Source organism: Salvia hispanica, chromosome 5 (assembly GCF_023119035.1).
Source record: "Salvia hispanica cultivar TCC Black 2014 chromosome 5, UniMelb_Shisp_WGS_1.0, whole genome shotgun sequence".
Classification (NCBI taxonomy): Eukaryota; Viridiplantae; Streptophyta; class Magnoliopsida; order Lamiales; family Lamiaceae; genus Salvia; species Salvia hispanica.
Window position 1 is genome coordinate 6749710 of NC_062969.1, and position 19090 is coordinate 6768799.

Consider the following 19090-nt stretch of genomic DNA (forward strand, 5'->3'; position numbering starts at 1 on the left):
TTTTTGTGTGTCATTCTTGCGCAAAGACCATGCTAATTCTGAAATAAAATTAGGTATAACATTAAAAGCATATAATATGGGGGTGTGGGTCTACTATTTAGTTTAAAATAAAATTTAAAAATTAAATAAGAATTTAGTAAAAGAATAAGCTCTAGACATACAAAAATTTTAAATTACCCAAACCCAACAATCTTAAATCTAAATAAAAACACTCTAAATAATAAATCAGGTATACTAAATCAACTTATCTGATAGTACTTGATATCCATTTTGCCACCCTTATTCCCCCACCCACTCTAATCTAGCTAGAATGCACATCATGACCCGATCCTTTGTTTTTCAGTTACTTATAAAGAATCCAATGTTGATTTATGAACATTAGTTATATGCTTGTATATAAGTTGCTGCAATTAAAGTTAGATGTGGAGTACTAGTATTAATTAACTATATGCATAAGTGGCCGCATAAGTGATAAGCCCACACCTTTGTGCCTGCCCTTTGGCTCGTTGGCACTGGTCCTAACTCCTAGGCCTAAAGGGTCACTTCTATCATGAATTGTTTTTCAGATAAAACCTATGAATTTCTATCATTAAGGCCATACAACTTTTATATTCTGGTGCAAAAAATCGAACCATGAATTGTTAATTTATTTTCTTAGTAAATATGTGTACAAACTTTGGCATATGCATTGTGGTGCATCATGGCCTAGAACGGACGTTTTCCAATATTTCACATGGGAAAACGTTATTGGTTTGTATCAAGTGATAGACGCTTTTAGCAAAAATTTCTAAAAAATATTCTAGGCCACTAAAGGAGTGCAATGTTGTTCCAATCGAGTTAGAGATGCTTAGAAACCCACATAATTGGAATAAGGAAACCCATGGTGTGGGACTTTGGAAAATGACACCAAATCATTTTAAATCACGAATAAGAATTTTTACCCTTTTTCCACTTCATAAATTTCGATATGACTATTGTAAGCTAGGTTTCATATTAGCACAAGAAGATTGGACAATGTAGACATATAAAAATTTCTCCAAGTGGATTCCTATTGCTAGCTAAATCTGCATTTACACGAAGCAAGACCAAAAGATATATACTTTTAGTCTATGATTTGATAACAAATTAATGACGGAATCTATCTCGACTTTAGCAATTTCTATCACAATCTTTAAAATTTATCAATTCTACCATAATTTGTACCAGTAGTTGTATCAATTTTATCCTATGTATGTATATCAATTCTATCGTGCAAATTATTTAGTTATCATCTCGCATATAATGTCACAACTCAATCGTTGGTGTAAAATTTCAATGCTAAAAATATTGAGATAGAATTGATACAATTACGAAAAAATTGAAAATAAATTGAATTTTTTTTAAATTTAGAATAGAATTATAAAAATATTTAAAGTCATGATTGATTAGATCATTTAATTTCGTTTTTGTAAGCAACCCATAAAACTTTTGGGCGTTCATACTCATAAAGTCATAAATCATAATGCTAACCAAAAAACGGCTACTCGTTTTTTTATACAAAATATAATTTGTCAGTCAATTTCTAAATTCTTTGTTATGCTCCTAATGTAAACCAATGTGTAAGTAGGATTGTGTTCCATGTACCCTACCTCCTTTGACACGCACAATTTTATTTCTTTTTCTTTTGAAACTTATCCCATTAAATGTCATTTTTCTAGTGGATTTGATGTCAAATGTCGTCTTCTTGTAATCAAATGCTTCTACCACATTATTTGTATTTATTCAATTTAAATAAAAATAAATTTAAAATGGCTAAGTATTAAATTGGTATAGTCTAACTTACAAAATTAGTAGTCCTATTAAAATTGACGATCATCGCTGCGGCTCATCTATTGATGTATTTGCTGGTGTTCAAAATGTAATAGGCCAACAACGTTGCGTACATGTCTCTCTTTTTCACATTTAAAAAAGAGAATAAAAAAAGAGCGAGAGAGAGGAAGATACAAGAAGGAAACGACGTTGATCAAACATGTGTCATTCAACTTCTGAAGTGACCCAAGTCCCAATATGTTCGATCCACTTTAGTTTCATTTTCTCATGAGATATGATTTGTAGATACTCCAATGTGAGAATTTTTCTCGCGAGACATGATTAGGTGAAATGCAATAATACAGTAGTTGTGAATTTCGTTATAGTAGTACTACTATTCCCTCCATCCTCTAATTCAAAGGAGAATTTTGATTCAGCATATTAAAAGAAATATAGTAGAAAGTTGATTAAAGGTCCTGAATCCTATTTTTATATTATTAGTTTTATAATAAAATAAAATATAAGTTAGATTAAGTTAGTGGAACATGGTATCTATTACCAAAAAAATAATTAAAAAATATATAATTTATTGGTGGACAAACGAAAAAGACAAAATGAAAAATTTATCGGTACACAAAGGGAGTATATTTAAAATACTAATCAATTTCATTTTAAAATACAAAATATAAAACTTTTTATAGATAATTAAATTGACAATTCATCTTATATAACAAATTTTTTTATTTGCAGGTGACTCGTAGATTGTAGATTGAATGATGATAGCAACCACTTCATCCACGGGAAGATGGCGTAGACAAAAAGTAGCCCTACCACGTGCACAACTCCTTCTTTTGTTTATCTTGTAGGGCAGGTTAAATACTAAGGAGCAACTCTACAAATTTGGGCTCCCGTGTTTGGAAGATAATATGTGTGCCTTATGCAAGGATCGAAGCCAGAGACGGTCCATCATAGCATGTTTGTATGCAAGTTTTCCAGTTCTCTACCATGCAGTTGGAATCTCACCTACTGCAAGACCAGGGATTTGTTCACTTGTTGATTATTGTGGATGGGCACACTTTCTCAATAGTTTGACAAGAATATACCGAGTTTTCTCTTCTAAGTGATCTGATGGTGTATCAAGTGCCTCGGAAATAAAGTCATTTTCAAAATGATGGAACCTAGATTGAATGTAAAGAATGAGCTAATTCTATGGAGACTGGGGTCGTGGATTAAGGCTGGTTCTCAAAATTTCCTTATTTACCAAGACAAATGAGCAAAAATTTAGACTAGGGTTGAGATGGAATTGCAAAACAAAGCCTAGAGTCGAAGACCATTGATGAGTTTTTTAGTTGGTCCTTTGTCTCTATTTCTTGCTACCACATCATTCTTGGAGGTCGTGTGCCGTTGGAGGTCCTGCTCTGTTAGCCTTGTAGTGTTTGTTGTGTAGTTTGGTTTTTGTTTTTTTTTTGTCTGATTTGGCTTATAAGTTGCTTCGATTCTACTATTTGAATTTGGAGTTTGGTGTGCTTTTGACCGTTGCTCATCGAGATGGTTAGAACCTTTTTATGTATTATATGACCACAAATCAAAACAATAAAAGAAAATATTTCCTCTATTCTCCATTATGTGTTCAAGTTTCCATTTTGGTATGTTTCTTATTAATAGTTTCACTTCATTTTTACTACTTTAGGTAGTGATCTCATATTCTACCAACTAATATTACTCACATTTTATTATAATACTTCCGTCCCAACTCATGTGATTGTGTTGTTTTCAGCACGTGTTTTGGGATAATGATAATAATCAATTAAAGTGGAGAGAAAATAAAATAAAAGAAAGAATAATGAAAAGGAAAATAATATTAAATAGTTAAAATGGTGAGAAAATAAAGTAAGAGAGATAACAATGTAGATGAGCTCACGTTCTTAAAATCGGGAATTAATTAATACTAGTACATTTCTTTTTGTATTTTACATAGTTACCCCATGGTACCTTAACGGTGATTAAGGAAGGGTTATGGTACTTCTAAATTTCAAATTTAAAAGTAAAAATGTTTGATCTTCCCTAAACATAATCAAAACTGATTCTATTTCTTTTACTTTTATTGTGTTTTTTATTTGATTTGCTTCCTAAATTTGCCTATAAATTATCAATTAATTGTTAGAAAAAAGAAAAAAAGAAAAAGGATAACAACTAATAAATTCAGAATTCAAGTTTTGGGTCTACGTAAAACTTAAGTAATTGAGTTTAGATTCGGGATAAAATACATTATCTCCCTTGGGGTGTCATCTCATGTTCATACACTACGTCATAATCGTCAACATAAACAAATGTGTTAAATTGTTAGGGAGCATTGATTGATATTTTCACTAAAACATTAAATATAATATATATACCAAATTTAGTAGAGAAACTAGATTGACTTCATCAGCTTTATGTAGAAGATTTCAAGTTGATTGGTATGGGCCGCTTTAAAGCAAACTTAAATTAATTAAGTAGCAAAAATATCTGATAAAATTTTACAAAAATTAAGTTGAAGTCATTCGTCATCTAATATCCATCGTCCACATGTCCTTCTCAATATGAGATCACGAGACTTGGGTCATCTACTAATTGTAGATTATTAAACTTATTAAACAATAGATTAAGTCGCTATAATATAGATATCATCTGTCGCCATTATACCTACTAATACTAATACATCGAATCTAGATACCATCAATTGAAACCAGGGGCGTAAACATAATTGTTTTTGGTATTTGAGGCTCTACTTTTTTTTTTACAAAAATCAACCATTTATTCCTAGATTTAGGTATGTACTAGCTAGTATATAATCTGTATTAAGAAACAAACACTCCATATGTGTAGATTTTATATACAAACTCCTTAAAATAAAACAACCGACTTATTTTCCACGAAATATATACATGGCTAATTAGCACCATATTGTCACCATTCACAATATATATTACTATTTCTTTTTTTTGGGTCACGTTCTCTATGAATTTACCTATCACTTGGATTTTAAATAAATTGTTTTATTGATTGGTATGTAGAGAAAATATCTTTATAGTTTCTTCTACGTGGATTTAGTTTAGGTTTTCTGACCCTTGTCGTTTCGTTTGTATTACTTGAATTAATCAAACTCAATTATTATAATCAACTATTGATTACGCTTATCTCTGTGGCAGACACAGATTATGCCCTTAAAACTCCTATAATAGAATAGTGCTCCACATAGTAATAAGCAACATTAAAAATATTGATAAATACGATTCTATCTTGATTAGTGTGACTTTTGCTTTCTAAATATAGATAAGCAAAATCTAACTCATTATAAAAAGATCCAGTTGAATTCGAACACATCACTGAATAATCACATTCTTTAATATCGGCATGGATTTAATATTAAAAGAGAGCCAATAAAATAATCTTCTTTTTTGTCTCAATGCTTGTAATAATGAGTGTTTAGCTAAAGATAGAAAACGGCATCTGGGTTCGTGCCACGTGTCCATCTTGGCAGTTGAAAGCTTGGACTATTTTAGGTTAGCTGTTCCAATGAGTCGAAATTTCCAAAGTCCTTAAAAACAGCCACAATAATTGCTGCTTTTTAGGGAGATTTAGAACTACCAACTTTGAATTATTTTATTGGCTGTCTTATCCCTAGTTTTTAGCCAAGTGCTACATTGGTTTCTCCCTTATTTCTCCCTTATTTCTCCCTAACTCAACATTTCATTTTTACATCATTATTTTTTATATTATTTAATTTTCCCTACAAATGTATTTAATAAATAGACTAATAATGAACAATTCATCGTTGTATTAATCATTGGAAAATATAATACAACGAGAAAAAAAAAACTACAAATAAAAAACGCAAATAAACAAAGATTTAAAAAAAAAAATCTAAGACGGAGGGGCCGGAGGGGCGTCGGGATCGAGCCCCAGCGTACTCTGCAGGTGTTGGATGCATTTCCAGAGGGCCGCCTTTTCTTCAGGGGTCCCGCCGCCGGTGAAGTACAGCGTGTACATCTGGGTCAGATTGGCGACATTGCTCGAATAAGTGGCTTTTTCTAAGTCGATGACGGATTCCGACGCGACTTCCGACGTTGCGCCCTTCCCCTTCCGCCTCCCCTTCGCCTTCTTCGCTCCCTCCGGGCGCTCGTGCGGACCATCCCCACTCAAGTCGATGTGGGCCGCGCTCCCCTCGCTCTCCGAAACGCTAAGTCGCGAGCGCACCGATTTCCCGTGCAGCGCGTCGTGCATTCCCGTCCGGAATTTGGGGAGATCCTTCAGCTTATCGTAGATGTTCCAATACTTGAAGCCCTTCGTCGACAAGTACTGGCTACTATACATCCGGATGGCCTCATCTCGGACCATGTGCTCGTTCTGGCCACTCGTCATGTGAGTCATCAAGTTAGAATAAATACCGTTGAAGTGCCCGCAGTCCCTCATGAGGCGCTCCCAATGCCGACGGATCGCCTCGCCGCCATGGTCCTTCATTGAGGCGGTCTTGTGGCTCTGTGCCCGCGGCAATCCGCTCCCGAATATGATCTCGGTCACGGTAGTTGCTGCGCTCCGCGTCTGTGACGTGTCCGCCCAGCCGATCGGCTATCGGCTCGGACTCTTGCGAGTGTAAGTAGTCCTTACCCGCTTCGGCCTCTCATCGGAACCCGTATCGGTCGCGGCCGACGACGCCGGCGCCTTCCCCCTCCCGGCTCCTAGAAGGCGGCTCGGTGGGCGTTTCTTCCACCTCGAAGTCCTCCGCGCTCGGTGTCGCGGCCTGAGATTCTTGGTCGCCTGGGGTTGATCCGGGGTGTCGAGGCTGGGGCCGATACACATCGTCGGCTGGAAAGGGCATTCTGCCGGCGAGTTGAAGTACGGAGAAAGTCTCCGCGCCGGAGGAGTCTGCAAAGGAGACGGACCCCCGTATGGAAGTTGGCCGGGAGGAGAACCCATCGCCAACAACGACTGCATCCACTGCTCGTTTGCTTCATCCGTGTTGGGAATTTGTGAACTCGACTCTTTCCCCTTACCCTTATCCTTACCCGATCGGGAACTTTTCTTCCAAAAGCTCATAATTTTGATGAAAATTGAAGATTGGGAGAAGAGATTGAAAATGGAGAGAATGAAGATTGTGGGTGATGAATGGAGGAAGTGGAGGAAATATTTATAGGGGTGGAATGTAAAATAGCCGTTGGGTTCAAAAAAAAAAAAAAAAAATTTTAATTATCGCCGATTATCGCCGAGCGTCGCCACAGTGGCCGGCGATCGCTCGGCGATAATCCGGCGTTAGAACGCCACTCGGCGAAGCAACGGCAACATTATCGCCGAATTATCGCCGACTTCGCCACAATGGCCGGCGATAATTCGGCGATAACCGGCGATTTATCGCCGAGAATTCGCCATTTCCAAAGTCCTTAAAAACAGCCACAATAATTGCTGCTTTTTAGGGAGATTTAGAACTACCAACTTTGAATTATTTTATTGGCTGTCTTATACCTATAATTAGATTTCTTTGAATTTTATAATCCTGAATTAGTAACCTTAACCCTAGTTGATGATTCATGATATGCTTTCCATTGATTACTCTTATGTGCTTCGCTTTAGGCTTACACTTACTTAAAAGGTTAGGAGAAAAATATCATCCCATATTAGCAAGTGCCAAGTGGCTTCGTAACAACTTAAATAAATTTAAATTGGATGTCTTGATAAAATACTTTGCTTGCCTTGAAATTCAACAAACTTAGGATAAATTTAAATTGGATGTCTTTTGTATTAAAGTGGTACTAGTGTTTATTAACGGAACATAGGATATAGCCAAAAAAGATAAAATGGTGGAAATTTCCTAAATTTGACTGGAAATTAACGATAAAAGCATAAATTAAAATGTAAAAAGAGAATCTAATGTGAAAGTGTCGATATTTATAATGTTTCACTAGCTAGCTATAAATGTATGAAGTATTTATGAATTTCAGATGTTTTAAAATAAAAAAATGATGGTGTCAATACATTAACTTTAATTCATTCCCAAATTTCACTATCATGTCTCATTATTAGGATCTTTTTTCAATGAAATGAAAGTATATTAGCAATTATGAAGGGTCTTGAGATATTCCAAAGTTTCAATACATATTAGAAAACGATTATTAATGCCACAAAATTGTATCAACAAATGCCATAAAATTGTATCACATCAAATTAATTTTATTCGACGACATTAGATCAGAAGTAGATACGCAAAATATACTACACCCCGACCCCATGAAAAATAAATTCAATATATTATGCTTGTCCCAGCCACCGTTATTGTGCGAGCTAGCAGCATCTCACGCATCAAAAAATGCGAATTCAATTCACAGCTACGTGGCAAAATATACTCATGCCCCATTACTTGTGATACTTATTCTAATGTGTGAAGAATGAGAAGTAGTTTTGTGCATTTGAACTTAGTAAAGAAGATTGCAAGAATAAGATCTTGTTAGATTAATTTCTTTGAAACCCTAAGGAAATGTATGCCTTATTCTTGGGCCAATCATTTTGGGATTAATAATTTCCTATATTTTCTTTTTGCACTGTGTATTAGTACAACTCAAAAGTTTATATGCTTGCCTTGCCCATACTTACTTTTTAATAGTACACAGCAATAGAAAAGATAATAAGGCCAAGAAAAAAAGAAACTGGAAAATGGTATTTACATACATTCTTGCTCAAATCGGATGCGTGACATGCCACTAAACTAGCCCCTAAAACTCTATGGGTCCGGCAAAAACATCCACCCACCATTTTAGAAGAAAGTGAAAAAAAAAAAAAAAAAAAAAAAGACAAAAGACAATGCCTTGCATTCGACATCAGAAACATAGAAAAAATGTGGATATCAAATCTTGTACCCATGCAACCCAATCCACATTCCGGTTCTTTTCATCAGAGACCATAAATGTTTTCATTAAACAATGAAGTTTCGTACCTTTAAAGTCCTCGCATCAACATATCGGGATAAATTCCATATTACTTGTAAATAGTCCATCAATCAATCTCTCCTTCCTCTGTATCATATGGTTCGTGCTCGATGCTTTGAGGTTGAGCTTCATCTTCCTCCTCCTCATCATTCTTCATGTACAGCCCAAGTTTCTCTAGTGGATTACTATTTGCTGGGAATTTGAAACTACCAAGACCATTTTGAGAATTTTCTGGGCTTGCTTCGTCAATAAAGCTCTGTAAATGCTCATCTGGACCAGCTCTAAACATCTCAAGGTCTTCCATGAACTGGCTATTTTCATTAATATCGACCGTCTTCTCCATCTGTCAGGAAAGCAAAGCTAAATTATATTGAAGTGGGCAATAGGGCGACTAATGTCAGTATATTCTTAGCCATTACAAGGGGAGACCTGCTGCAGAGCTTGACGTGCAGCTTCTCTCTCAAGTTCTCTTTGCCTTCTGGCTTCTGCTGCAGCTTCTGCTTCAGCCTTTCTTCTAGCCTCTTCGGCAGCTTTGGCCTCAGCTTGGAGTCTTGCTTTCTCTGATCAAAATATGAGTCCATACCACAACCATGGGAGACTTTTTAGACAAATCTAAGAAACATCTTGACAGTATAATAATTTGGAACAATTTCATTCAACTAAAACCTTCTCTTCTTCGTCTTTCAAGCTCCTCCTTCTCCAGCTTCAGTCTTTCGGAATCTGTTCCCTGCATTTTCAGACATCACGAATGATTCCGGGATATGAATTTCAAATTGTGTTTTCCTAATGACAAAATGCAAACTGAAACAGAACTAATCAGTATTGATTTTCAACTAAAGATTTAAGTCGTGTTTTCCTAATGACAAACACACAAATCAAAGATTTTTCATTTCAAGATTTCCTAAGATCCACATCAACAAGCCAAAGGTACAATATACAATAACACAATAGTTCTTCAAATATTATTTTCATTTCTAACACAGACGAAAGTTTCAAGTTTATAACAAACATGAGTATGTGACGACGTGTAAACCCAAGAACATGAATTCAGATAACTATTATTTAGATATATAATTAATAATGAATTATCCTAAAATTATCCTAAATTCCATGCATTAATGGAAATTGATTAATATTGGAGCACGCATTGCAAGGATAAATAACAATCAAGAAAGATAGAATTTGACTAGCCATGTCAAAGGTGCATACTTTCTCGGTTGTATTCTCTTGAGCTTTAATTATAATATCAGCAAACCGGCTCCTCAATATAGCTGCACGGTATAGCTTGTCAGGGGAGACTTGCCTATCTGGTGGAGCACTCTCCCCTAAAATGTTACAGCTTGTTGGTGAGATTACGCTGCACATTTAATAGCTCGCACTCTTCATTAGTTATCACTGCTTACCCTCTTGAGGACAATTAGGTTCAATGGATGACATTGGATATTGATCAGCATTCCCATCCAAGATATCTGCATACATTTAAGAATATATTCTAACATCAGAATTCAAAGTGCATTTACAGAAAATTCATCTTGCACTTCTAACAATTCTGACCTCCATCATTTTGATCGCGCAAGTCCTTTTCCCTGAGATCTTCTTGATCATTTGTAGCTTTCTGAAAGTTAACGAAGAAGGTAAGATACACATAGAATCGCATACTACTTAGAATCACATACAGTGGATCAAAATCCAAATAGTGCTGAATCAAAGCCACAGAGAAACTTAATTAAAAATAAAAAAATAATATATATACATATATATATAAAGAGAGATAGTATATACATATATATATTAAGAGAGATAGTATAGAGAAGAACTACAAAATGGGCATATACTCACTCCTGCAGTAACTGAGATATTGGTACCATCAGCTTCACAGGCTGAAGAATTTTCCGAATCTGCAAAATGGAAAGGATAAAATTTATAACTTATAAAGCTAGTTCCACCTACTGATTATGATAAAAAAAAATTATAAATATATATACAGATACTAGAAGCTAAAAAAACTATAGGCTGTGGATTAAATCAAACAAGACTAGCAAAAGCATGAGTACAGATGATGTAGATGTAGATGTAAATGCAGATGCAGGAAAGTAATGAGTAATACTGTTTTTATGATACGATCCCACATCAGTTTCACACGAAAGTGTGGAATAGCATATAAGAGGGGAGTCAACCCTTTACCTTTGACCATGGTTTTGGGTTAAGTTATAAGGCTTCCTATCTTATATGATTATCAATTTGGTGCGGAGAACGTGGATCCGGTTGTCCTACAGAAGGGGCTACCCGTAGGTGTGACCAAAGGGGTGCCCCCGAAAAATGTTGGCTCGGAGGAAAAGGGCAGCAAAGGGGATGGTGGGCCCATCGCTTTGGGTTTGCCACTCGGCGTGTGCCATCCCTGGACGTCCGGTTTAAAAGAGGGATGGATTGATACGATCCCACATCGGTTTCACAGGATATAAGATAGGGCTTCCTATCTTATATGCTCATCATCTTATGACCAGAAATTATCCAGCATATAATAGCACAATGCAAGAATCTAGAGCTAGAGAGAAAAAATATCAAATAGGAGTACTATCTGCTGGCGTAAAGCAGTAAAGTACATACAAATTAACCTTCTCTATGTTTATATTTCAGCATAAGCTTGCAGATGACGTATTGGGTTAATTGTATATATCTCTAATTATTTAAATGGACTTTGCAAGTAGATAGATCTTATTATTCCTAGGTTTAGGTTGTAACCTCATCGTAGTCCTTCTACACACGTGAGTCATTGTACTTGTATAATACATAGGCATCTTTTCTCCAATATATGTCTTTATTTTATTTTGTTTTATACTCACTCCGTTCCTTCATAGTTGAGTCATTTTTCCATTTCGGGAAGTTCCCTCATAGTTGAGTCATTTCTATATATAGAAAAAAATTTCTCTTTCTTATCTTACTCTCTCTTACTTTATTCTCTCTACTTTTTTCAGTCTCTTACTTTTTTTATCTATTTATTTAACACACTCAACAACCCTTACTTAAACTCAGTGCCAAAAAGTTTCGCCTCAACTAAGAGGGAACGGAGGGAGTAATGATTAATTCAGGTGCTATAGCAAATAGTACAAAGCCCTCTAGTAGTCTAGTTGCATGATTGCTAAGCATGTGCCTAAGATAGCAGTTTAGAGCACCTATAAGTCATGTTTTCCACCCAAAAGACAACAAAGAAAACCAATACAGAAGACAGGTCAGAGAGAAGCAAACAGGGAAAGGTAACTGTAAAACAATCTGCTCAAAGTAAAATGGTGGCAGCAATTATTAAACAACAAAAGACATGTAATAGAATGACAATTAAGCTTAATGGGCAGCTAAAGGGGCCCTTCTGCTGCACATGTATGCTTGAGTAAAATATGTTTTCCTTTGGAGAGTTAGGTGTCTGTGGCGGAAAATCCAGCACACCATCTATTCGTCAACAAGACAGATAAGAAAAACCACCATGGCCAACTAAAGAGTCTTGTCGGAACTTCCCCGGAATGAGGGGAAAAGGTTATGGTCAACATAAATACAAAATTTCAATACAGATTGCATGTGCTCCTGTGAAGCAGAAAAAAAGGTATACTTGTTGAACGCAAAAATGAAATGACAAAAACGCAGAAGCATTGCCAAGGATGAATATGATTAACAAGATGCAAAAGAGAATCCAACTGAAATAAGTTGACAACTCTCAGTGAAGACTGCAGAATGAAGAAAAAACTAAAAACTTCTGATTAGTACTAGAACATCCTTGACAGGTATCTACATTTCTGAATAGTACCCTCTCCATTAGCATAAACAAATGTAATCCATAATTTAGCATGGTTCTTCCTATTGTTCACTGTTCACCGACAAAATGTGCTAGCAGTCTTGGCTGTGTCAATGGAATTTACAAACTACAGCACTTTTCCGAATCTATCCTGATGAGAAAGCACCACACTGGACCACGTAATCAGTGATCAACCTATCTACAGTTAAAACACTTCATCTCAGAACAGCTCTTACTATCCAGCCATTAAATTCTCAAAAAGGTGAAATTCCTGACATTAAACACTTCCTGACATTAAATCAGGTTTTGCAAGCGGAAGTTCATATGATAACAGAATTTGGTGTCTCGCATAAAGACGAGTATCCAACTACACAAGACATACAATGAGACATATCAAAGCACAACAAAGAATTGTACAACAGCCACCATTGAAACTAAAACTGCATAACATACAATGCTGGTGTTCTCAGGTCCAAACTGACACCAAGCATGTAACAATTTTGGAATATAACATATTGTGCACGTAATTCACAAAACTATTTAACTATGATAGTATAGAAACTAGTATTAATCATTTTCCTAAGATCCACATCAACAAGCTCAAGGTACAATATACAATAGTTCTTTAAATACTCATTTTCATTTCTAAAACAGATAAAAAACACAGTTATGCAAATGTATACACCATGAAGCCAATGTAGAATGGGAGCTCAGCCCTATCAATGATTTAAAAGAACAACTATTTCACCTTTTCACACAAACAACAGTGCATTTTATATTGCTGGTACTCGTACAACCTAGCAATAAACCTTTTACTGCATTCACTTCCAAAGAACTCCATCTTTCTTTAAAGAATATATACCATTTCACACAAAGTCAAACAACAATACATCTGTGATCTTGCACATTGGGTAATCAACCTTTTACTGCAATCACTTCCAAATAAATCCACCAAATTCCTTTCCTTTCCTTTCTGCATCTTGAAGATACAATGTCTTACTATTATGCATCCAGTTTCAAACTTAAGGCCTCAAATCATAATACTCCCTCCGTTCCATAGTAACGGAGGCGTTTCTTTTCGGCACGGAGATTAAAAAAAATTATGTTAGGTGAGTTAAGTAAAGGGAGAATAAAGTGGAAAATGGAAAAGGTAGAGAGATGGAGAGAGAAAAAAGTAAGAGAGAGTAAAGTAGGTGTGGAAAAATGTGTTGACTTTTACTAAAAAGGTAAATGACTCTATTACTATGGAACGTACCAAAATGGCAAAATGACTCTATTACTATGGACGGAGGGAGTAGCAAATACTAAGAACTAATTGTGATAACTTCAAGTTGTTCACATCAGGGAATAATTTTAGTGAACCTTATAGGTAATTAAAATTAATCCACAGTTCTGCACGATTCCAATTTCAATCCAATTAAAATCTTGAAATTAGACACAACTTAACAAGGAAGTTCATGTTTCCACATCAATAAAGATCCAAGAGAGAACAAGTTTACCCACATGGGGCCATCAGATAAGTTCTGAACTCTAAGAATATGGTGTAGATCTGAAACCAAAAGCCTAGGTTATGGAAAGATATTAGCATCAAGCGTGGTTTTAGGGTTCACAAAAGAGCCATGCATTGAACTTCTACATGATGATCAGGATAAGAAGGCAAGAAACACAAAAACAGTGCATAAAATATAGTAGATGAAGAGCAGGATAAGGACGCAAGAAACACAAAAACAGTGCATAAAAAACAGTACATAATAACACAGACCAGTAGATGAGGAGCCTGATTCGCTACTGGAACTTCTTGAGCCACTGCAGTTACTATTCCTTTCAGCAACATCCTTATCAATCCGAATTGGAGGTGAACTGGACATAGGAGGTGGATCATTTCCACCAATATCCACATCCTCGTCAGCTCGTGCATGGTCTGATGATTTTTCAGGGGTAAGACAAAGTCAAACATGACAATGCTGCGATTAATGTCTAGGTGCAACTTCATCTGGAAAATAAAATACCTTCGCAAGGCAGGTAAGATGAATCTCTAAACCCAGATTCCCTTTGCATCTGTTAAAATTATTCATAAATAAGTACCCATTGAGAATAATTATCACAATCTGAGAATAACGCAGATACACAAGCACTTGCAGGTTACCTCAGTATCATGGTTCTCTGATGTTGATTGACGTTTCTTCTTCTCCAATAGATAATCATCTAAAAGTTTACGTAAAGTAAACAGTGTATCATCAGTAAGCGCGTCAATGTCGATTTCAATCTCATCCTCAGTTACTTCACTACCGTGCAAAGTGCTCTCTTTCAAAAAATTAATTATGTTGTCTGGCAGCTCAGCCATTAGTTCCTCCAACTCGGTCCCCAGTTTTTGTTTTTCAACATCACTCATTGCAGGCTTATCTCTTTCATGCCTGGCTCTCGGTTCCTTAGAAGCAATTTTCTGCTTCTTAGCACGAGGCATATAAGCACTTTCAGGTTCTATAATGACACTCGACTTGGAAGCCGTGGAATCATCAGCTGTAGGTGGAAGTTTCTTCTCAATTGATTTCCATCTCACTTCAAAGTATTTATTCATAATCTCAGCCATGATATGAACATCATGTTTGGGTGGGTTGAATGTCATTGCATTTTTGAAGGTGAGTCTCACATCTGCAGCAAACTCCATGGGAGTGGAATACTGATTCGACAGTAATTTACTTTTTACTGTCCCTAAATCCATTGGATGCTTGATGATATCAAAATATTCTGGGACTTTATGAGCTACAACGTCAACTGGCTTGTTGAAAATCCAGGCATGAGGTTGCACCATCAAACGATTTAACAGAGTCTCACATTGTTTCATCAATATAACAAAACTAGTATTTTGTGGAAGACCATGCTTCACCGACTCTGTTTTCCTAGCTGCCAAAGGTCCACCTTTAGTGCGAGGTCCATTTCTTCCAGAATGACCTTTTTTCTTTCCTGGTGTCACGGCCTCATCATTCATGGTGGACATGGGCAAGCTTTCTGCCGTAGCAAGTCTCTTTGCTCCAGTTTGATGGTTATGGACACCAGTAGTGTGTGGATGCACCACTCTATCCAAGCTAAAAGAAGCTATCTTCCTGTTAAACTTACGTACTTGTTCAAGCTCACTCTTCAGCTTAATTTCTAAATCCCTTCTCTCTGAAGAAGACATCTTCAAAAGTGACAGTGTTCGAATTGGCACAACTGACCTACCAAAATCATCAACATTGAAGCCAATGCACTTCCCACTCGGAACACAAGCATCCTGCAGAGAATTTAACCCCGCATCAGGGCGGCCCGCATTCCCAAAACCTTCTGATTCAGCAACTGTCTCAACCGCATGTCGATAGTCGGGCACAAAACCACTGGAATAACCCGTAGATACTTTTCGAGTTTTCCCCATCATATCCCCTAACCCCACCTTCTTCGAAAACTTCTTCGACTCCTTGTGCCCTGTGTAATCTATCGGGATGGCTGGTGCCATAAATTTAAAGCTGAACGAGTACACATATCAAATCTTCCTCATCTGAGATTTCAACTGTATGAAACACCTGAATCCCTACCACGTATAACAATTTGTTGTTCAAAAAGCATTCTTTGCGAATATTTCCACCTCCACACAACTTCAATTCACAATCTCATTTCCTCTGAAAACAGCTCAAATTCGATCGAAATAAAAAAGATGCCATAAACAAAAGCTGAAATCTCAGGAAACCCCAATCTAGAACGGTTATGCAACACCAAACCCAAATCCCACTGAAAGAAATTTCACATCTTTGAAATAATTGGACAATTCGAGGGCAAAGCCAAAAAAAGAAACAAAACCTAATCTACGTAGAAAGAAAACATACGATTGCAATCATTTGGATCCAGAAAAGAAATTAGAAAAGCATAGTGAGAGGGTAAGAACCGGGTTACCCGAGCCCTTCAGCAAGAACCCTAAAAGCCAGAAAAAAAAAAAAAAAAAAAAAAAAGGCTGAGATTTTTTGTTTGAAAAATTCCATAATCCTAGAAAAGGATATAAATGCACATACGTAAAAGAGAGAGAGTACTTACTAGTTTGAGAATCGCAGAGGCGCTCGGGCTGCGAGGAATCACGGCATTTTAAAGACGAGAGCTGCAACGAATTTTGACCGCCGATTTCGTGCCGTTTAATCTAATGGCCTAAAATATGAATCGAGTTCAGTAATTAGGGGCACGACTCGGCAGCAATTGAGTCACTGTGCGACGTCGTGTCAATTACTTACACGTGTCGATCTCAGACTGCTAAAAACGTACGTTGACTTCTATCGTGAATTTCAGGCTTGGGCTTTTATGGGTTTTAATTTGGGCTTCTTACAGTAAGTACTTTTTTGCTAATATATTATATTAGGAGATTATATTATGTTTACGAAAAATAAATTTTTTTTTGATTGCCTACTAAAATTAATTATATATGTTTTTTTATAGTGAGGTGCATTTCAATTTCATTAATAATACTTGAATCTCTTCTCTCAAAAATCTCTCATAATTTACCAATTTTATTAAAACTCTTATTATCAACTAATAAAATTATTTTCATGGACAAAGGTAAGCAGTAGAACTCCGTATATACTACTCCCTCCATTTCACTATAGTTGAGTCATTTTTCTATTTCGGAAAGTTTTTTCATAGTTGAATCATTTTCATATATGGTAACTTTTTCTCTTTCTTACTTTGTTCTCTCTTACTTTGTTCTCTCTTACTTTATTCTCTCTACTTTATTCACTTTATACTTTATTCTCTTTACCTTTTCCTCTCTCTTATTTCTTTTATCTATTTATTTAACACACTCAACATCCTTTCCTAGACTTCGTGCCCAAAAATTCTGCCTCAACTATAGTGAAACGGAGGGAGTAATACGATTCTACTCTGAAAGTCATAAGAGCATCCACAGTAGGGGCGGCGCGCCGGAATCGCCTTAGCCGCGGCGAACTATAGTGGAGGAAGCTTCCGGCGCGGCGTAGACATCTGGGATGGGGCGGAAGGCCCTCCGCCACTTACTCGCCGAGGACGCGCCGAGAGTCGGCTAGCCACGGCGGTGCCCGCGGCGGTCTATTGTGCGGTAGGTGAGCCGCAGCGGCGCCGATTTTGAATTTTGATTTTTTTCTTTTTTTTTCATTTTCGAAAGAAAGAGAGAAAGGGGAGAAGAATGAGGAAAAAGATTAAAAGTAGGGTTTTGAATAGGTCGATTTTGGGCTTTTTTAAATGAGGAAGAATATAGGTTAATTTTGGGCTTTTTAAAATGGTTTTTGATTACTTTGGGAAAATGAGTCCAATCAAAATGATTTGGTTTTTGGCCATTAATTTTAATTCTTTTTTAATAATTTTTTTTTTCTAATTTTTTTTTACCAATAATTTTAATATTCATTGTAAAAATAAGCAAAAAATAAAATAAAGTGAAATGTGGCCAAATAAAGCGTCCACTATTGCCAGCCCTAGGAAGAAGACGATGATTGCCTGGAGGAAGAAGCTGGCGGGAAAAGTGAACGGAAGAAGGAAGAGTTACTAGACTGAGGAGCATCCGATTGGAGGGCAAAATGGGAATCACAAGAACGGTCTAGAAGCTCTATCCACTATAAATAAGACCATGCGATCAACATGATATAACTTTTAACTTTTTTCTTTTTCATTTTCAGCTCTGAGCTTAGTTTTTCACTTTTCTACACACACTTGAGGGGAATCATTTTGGGGAGTTCACTTTTGGATCTAGCTGTGGTGTAACACCGTCTCTACGGAGGCGAAGATACAATCCTTTACTGCTTTTCGCTTTACATTCTGTATTTCTCCAAGTCTTCGCTGTTCGAAGCTTGGTTGTGCTAGTTATTGTTCCGTTGGATACTTCGTATTTTGCTATGGATATTTCTATTTTGGTTTCAGTTATGATATTGTCTTTTTATTCGTTTGCTTTGGTGGATATTGTTGTTTGATTTGAGTTTGGGTTTTAAATTGCTTGGAGATTGTGGTTGATCGGTTGAATCTAGTTGAATCTGTGAAGATCGGAGATGGAAATGGTGTTTGATTGTTGTGGATGGCTTGGATCCGGAGTGGATGAAGCATCCGACGTATAGATCTGTTCGCATTTGCATGGTTATTATGTTTTAAATTCTATTTACTTGTTTGCCTCGTCTAGTAGTCATGGATCTGTGTTAGTTTTAGTTGTTCTTTGTGCCCATCGGTTTAATTTCGTCAGCCCTGTTTCGATCTTCGTCTGCTCTGTTTTCCACCGGTTGTTTCGTGATAAAAATTAGAGAAGACGAAGTCGCTGTTAGTTAGTCCTTAGATTAGTTAATTTGCAGCTCTTTCAGTCGTACTATGCCGTTTTGGGAAATGGACCCCACGTTTCTCTTTCCCCGTGTCTAGGTTAGCTTAGGAAGCTGTTTACCCAGTCAAGTAGTCATTTCAATCACTCTTAGTCATTATGCATATCCCTGCCTAGATCTAGCTGTTAGAGTAGAATATTTCATTTGCCCAGTCTAGGAATTAAAGCTCAACCCCAAAAATTGCGTGCCAGCAGCCAAAAATAGCTTCTAGG

General features: G+C 36.5%; 1 protein-coding gene across 5 annotated transcripts; it reads right to left on the minus strand.

The window, feature by feature from the left end:
* Window positions 1-8435: 8435 nt before the first annotated feature.
* On the minus strand, window positions 8436-16686 carry LOC125187925 (transcription factor GTE10-like). 5 transcript variants are annotated; one of them, XM_048084593.1, is made up of 11 exons: window positions 16594-16686; window positions 14678-16096; window positions 14541-14589; window positions 14294-14452; window positions 10587-10645; window positions 10302-10362; window positions 10151-10216; window positions 9957-10072; window positions 9414-9474; window positions 9177-9307; window positions 8436-9090 (listed from the first exon to the last, which is right to left on the minus strand). In XM_048084593.1, the coding sequence occupies exons 2-11, from the start codon at window positions 16019-16021 to the stop codon at window positions 8815-8817; spliced, it is 2322 nt and encodes a 773-aa protein (XP_047940550.1). In that variant the 5' UTR covers window positions 16022-16096; window positions 16594-16686; the 3' UTR covers window positions 8436-8814. The 5 variants fall into 5 exon arrangements, with proteins under 5 accessions (XP_047940550.1, XP_047940552.1, XP_047940551.1 ...); XM_048084595.1 differs by lacking the exon at window positions 16594-16686 and adding an exon at window positions 16456-16472; XM_048084594.1 differs by lacking the exon at window positions 16594-16686 and adding an exon at window positions 16389-16456.
* Between the last annotated feature and the right edge of the window lie 2404 nt (window positions 16687-19090).